Source organism: Cenococcum geophilum (assembly GCF_001692895.1).
Source record: "Cenococcum geophilum 1.58 unplaced genomic scaffold K441scaffold_20, whole genome shotgun sequence".
NCBI lineage: Eukaryota > Fungi > Ascomycota > Dothideomycetes > Gloniales > Gloniaceae > Cenococcum > Cenococcum geophilum.
In genome coordinates this window covers 536291-541540 of record NW_027137578.1, presented here as the reverse complement: position 1 = coordinate 541540, position 5250 = coordinate 536291, and the positions used below count along the sequence as shown (strand labels likewise).

At 30.8% G+C, this 5250-nt stretch overlaps 1 protein-coding gene across 1 annotated transcript; it reads right to left on the bottom strand.

The window, feature by feature from the left end:
- Nucleotides 1-447: 447 nt before the first annotated feature.
- K441DRAFT_559394 (uncharacterized protein) lies at nucleotides 448-642 on the bottom strand (the record flags this gene model as incomplete). Its single annotated transcript, XM_067643451.1, has 1 exon — nucleotides 448-642. A coding segment is annotated over one exon (195 nt), but the record flags the coding sequence as incomplete, so codon positions are not given.
- Between the last annotated feature and the right edge of the window lie 4608 nt (nucleotides 643-5250).

Below are 5250 nucleotides of genomic sequence, written 5' to 3'. Positions count from 1 at the left end.
AAGTTATTTATTACAACGTAAGGATTACTCGGGAGATTTTAAAGTAGAGTTGCAAGTGCCTAAAAATTAAATACTACTATAGTTATAAGTTGCAATTCTTATATCTATAAATATTAAAACAAATCTTATAATTCTGATAAGCTATTTATAATCTAAGAACTGCCTATAGATAATTTAACCTGCTACTCTTAGTAAGGCGTAGATAGGTAAAGTAGATAGGTAAAGTAGGTGGGTAATATAGGGGATAATAATGCAGGGTATAATATAGAGTATAATACTAGGGATAAAGTAGGTAATAGGTAGGGGATAAGTTACTATTAAGAACTATATAGAGAATTTAAAAATAGTAAATTTAATATTTCTACGCATAACCTTGCTTCCTAATAAAAATATAACATTTCTGCCTTATCTTATAAAGGCAAATAATACTAACTAAGTAAGGATACTTTAGCGGTGTTTTTTACAAAAGTCTCTATTAAAGTATACTAATAGCCTCTTTCGCGTTAAAATACTTGGGGTAGAGTAGTTACACTTATAATAGAAGGCTTCCTTAGGGTTAGAATGGCCGGGTTCGCCAAAGTCGGCATTAAGTCTCTGTCGCTTAACAAACCAAGTAATTAAATTAGGAAAGCCACTAATCTTCTAATGGTATAACTAATTTAACTATAAGGATATAGTTACTTTCTAACCAAGGTAATAGATGGGGAATTTAATAGCCTTATTATAGATTCTATAATCTATATATAGATTACCCTTATTTAGATTACCTAAGTTAGTGTTTTAATTAGTTAAGAACTAGGTAGACGGGAATTTTTATGCCAAATTGTAGACTAGTACTTAAGTATTTAGACTCTAACAACGTATAGATCTATAACATTTATACTAACGCCCTTAAAAGCTTGGTATCTCGCTTAATTTAAAGAAGAAAGAGGCCGATTATAGTGCTTATTTAATAGCTAGAAGGATATATTATTATTACAGACACTTTAAGTACAATGTTACGACTACTTAGAGAAGAGTTAGAAGAAGCTAGTTAGTTAATACGGGTACGGTCTAGGATGGAGCCGGTAAAACTATGTGACGAGAAATGGTAGTATAAGTCACGTAAGGTGATTTGTATAATTTATGTGATCTATAGGATCTATAACAGAGTAGATAGAGCACACATACATTACGTATAAGAAGGATTTCTTAGAAGTACGGTTGTGTATTTAAGGACCCTTAGTTCCTACCTAGATAGTTCCTTCCTTATAGTAATTCTTAGAATATAATTGGAGTTAATCTGTTGGGCAACTACTCCACTAGTTATTATTACGTTGTTAACTTACTTGTATTACCTATATACCTAGCCTATTAACAAGCCTATTGTAGTACTTACTACAAGGTTCCGTTATATAATTACTACCTAGTTACGGTTTTAATAAGTCGAATAATATGCTACTAAAAGCAGCTACTATAACGCTATCGACGGCGGCAACTACTTCAAGGTTAGGCGACACTAGTATAGCAGATACTAACTTGCAACAACCTGTGATAGTTAAACAACTATAAGAGATAGTTAACTAGTTAATAGAGAACAATGCGACGCTTAAATAAAGGATTAACAGGATAGGGGCAGCAAAAATTAAGTTACCTTTAATTAAGAGATTCTTAGGAGAGAGGTTAAAGCTTAAAGGATTTCTTATATAAATGCACTTTAAGGTTACGCAAGAAGGAGTGAAACTGCTAATACTTATAGATCGAATAGCTTACGCGGGACTATTCCTATTAGGGAGGGCACTTAAGTAGTTCGAGCCTTACCTTATAGAAATATAGGTAAATAGAATAACAACTACTAATTAGGAGGTACGGTTTATATTCTTAAGTTAGGAAGGATTTATAGAGCGACTTATATAAATGTTTAGAGATCTAGAGGTAGTAACTATAGTAGAAAGAAAACTCTAAGACATTACGTAATAAACCTTAGTAATTAAATATATAATATAGTTCTAAACGCTAGCTATATAAGTTAAGTGGAATAATAAGGCGCTTATAGCATAGTATAAATAAGGACTTAAGGCTAAAGTCTAGGACGTAATTATTCTAATAGAAGATACGGATACCCTAAGGGAATTAATAGATTAAGCGATTAAGATTAACAATTGGATCTACTAAAGGGAATAGGCTAAGAGAGGCTAGAATAGAGTTTTATAGTTATATAAGACGTAAAGCACGCAACGACTAAAGCTAAGTTAGAAACTATAGTATGGCGCAAAGCTAATAGACCTAAGCGGTACTAAAGAAACCTATAAGAGATAAAGTAAGAAACTATAAAAACCTAGAGGTTAAGGATCTAGTAATTATAAGACTAAGGAGTAAAGGCTAAACTAAAAATCTTAGCAGTAGAAGACGTTTAGGCGGACTCTATAGTAAAGTTAGTAGTTTAAAGACGGAGCTTATATAAATTGCAAGAAACAAGGTTACTTTATAAAGGATTATAAAGATAGTTAGAGTTACTATATAATAAAGGGAACTAAACTAGTAGAAGGCACATATGTATAGAGGGACGATAGTATACTGCAAGGAATAAAAGAATGTTTAATTAAAAGTTTTGCGTTTTATTATAATAATATATACCAAATTTATAAAGACGCTAAGTACGGCGCAAGCTATTGGCTATAAGAGCTAGAGTTAAGCGGACTTAAAGGAACTAAAGAGTTAGATAAAGAATAAGATTAACTTTATAAGCTAGATTAAGATGTTATAGTAATATACGGATAACGATTTGCAATAATAACAATAGAGTTAGAGTACTTATTAATTAATAGCAATAAGAAAGATAAAGGAACTAACTAGGGGTATCTAAACCTTAATGACGTAATAGAAGTAGAGACTGAGACCGCTATAGAGCAAGGTTTAGTAATAGGCATTATAATACTGTTAGATACGGTATCTATCGCTTTACGAGACAGAAGGAAGAGTATCCTAAAGGGATTAAGTAAGCAGAAAATTGCTAGTGCTAATTTACCACTTAATAAAGGTAAGAGGCCAAAGGCTTAAGATTTTTAAGATGAGATAAGAAACGACTAAGATTCTTAAGATAAGATAAGGTACACCTAAGGACCTACGATAGACGAAAACTGATGGAGTAGGGCAGTAGCTTAGTTTAGTAACATACGAATAAGTTTAGGATAGAAGTTTCCCATAGCATAAGACTCTTAAGACGAGATAAGTGAGATTTAAGACTCTTAAGATGAGATGAGAACACTATAAACGCCTAGTTAGACTAAGGCGGGAGCTAAACTTAAGTTAGAAGTAAGCTTAGGATTAAGAATCCTATAGAACTAAGACTTTAATACACAAATAAGGACCATTAATAAGGGAATTAAGAAGTAAGAAGACTTTAAGGATCTACTTATAAGACGCGAAAAGAAAGAAACTATAGCGGAATTTAGAGTAAGAATTACTATATAGCAAGAGCAGAAACTAGATAAAAGATCTAGTATACTAGGTCGTATACGGGATAGAGCGCTAGTATAAAGAATTACTAATAGACCTAGAATAGGCATACTAAGAGCTAAGTGGCTTACTAAACTAGAATAAGAAGAGGATTTAGGGATTCTAATTAGGTTCGAAAAACGATATATAAAAGGCTATTATAATATAGTAATAAAAAGATACTTCCTTATAAACAAGCTATATATACTTAAAGGGCTGTACTAAAAGTGGTATAGACAACGATATAATAATAAGTAGGAAGATTTCTATATATAGTTAGATGAAAAAGTTATCTAGGACTACCTAATTACGGAAAAGGCTATAACTTACATTAAAGGAGCCTTAATTATAATATTAAAGGATCTAGAGGAGTAATTAGAGGACTAGAGAAGCAAAAGGCGAATCTTAGTACCTGCAAATAAAGTTATAACGCTTAGATTAACGCGAGAAAGGTTTAAACTTAAGGATAAAGACGAGCTAAGAGTTAACCTAAGACACTAAGTATATTATACACTATTATAGATAGTATGCGTGGATAATGCGTATAATATATATAGAGTACCTAAGAATAAAAATTAGAAGTATCTAATAAGGATATATTAGATAACGGATAAGGCGAAATATTAAAACGCTAAGTATATATATAGTTAGTACCCTATAAAAGTTTAAGGATAAGGGGACTTAATACTTTAACTAGGAAGATTTTTTACGGAAGAATGCCTAGACGGATAATAGTGGTGGGAATGTTCTAAAATATATATCTATAGTATATTAAAGATAAAAAGCAAACTAAGTATTAGCCTAAGTTAGACTAAGTATAAACAGGATTAAGCAGCTAATAGTTAGGAAAAGTAAAGGCCTATAAAACTAGAGGGAACTAGTAGTAGAGCTTAAACCCTTAAAGGAATTTAAGAATAGTACCTAAATTTATAAATAAAGTGGTAAGATTAACAGTTTAAGGTATTAATAGATAGTGGAGTAATAAGAAACTATATCTCGCTAACAGTAGTTAAAAGAATGGGATTATTATATAGGAAAAAGGAGTATTCTTACCTATTAGTGACAATTTTAGGAGATCTGATAGCCTACGGAGGAGGCATTATTAATCTTAAAACAGGACCTATTTAGTTAACTATTAAAGGAAGATAGATTAAGATGTCTTTTAATATATTACTATTAGGGAATAATAAGGTAGTACTAGGAATACCTTAGTTATAGGAATATAATCTAAAAATCAATTAGGTTATAGGTTAGGTCAATATTAAGAATACTTAACGCCATAAGATGCAATAATAAACTAAGTTAGTATAGTACTAAGTTAGAGCGATATATAAAGAAATTAAGAAAGGGTTAGATTATATACTAAAGAGATACTATAAGTATAGCAAGAAACTATAGTTATTAGAAAGTAAAAAGCTATTAGAGTATATAGTATAGGACTATAAAATAGAATTAGAACTAGGAATAAGTTTAAGGTTCTTTCTAATTTATAAGCTTACTAAAGAGAAAGGTAGAGCACTAAAAGAGTTTATCTAAGAAAATCTATAAAAGGGATACATTAGACCATTGCAGTTATTAGTAGGTTATCCAGTACTATTTATACTAAAGAAAAATAGTAAACTAAGGCTGTATATTAACTATAGATAGTTAAACAGCATTACTAGGAAGGATAGGTATCCTTTACTCTTAATTAACAAAATCTAAGATAGGATAGGTAATGCACAAATCTTTACGAAGATAGATCTGAGATAGGCGTACTATTAGATTAGAATT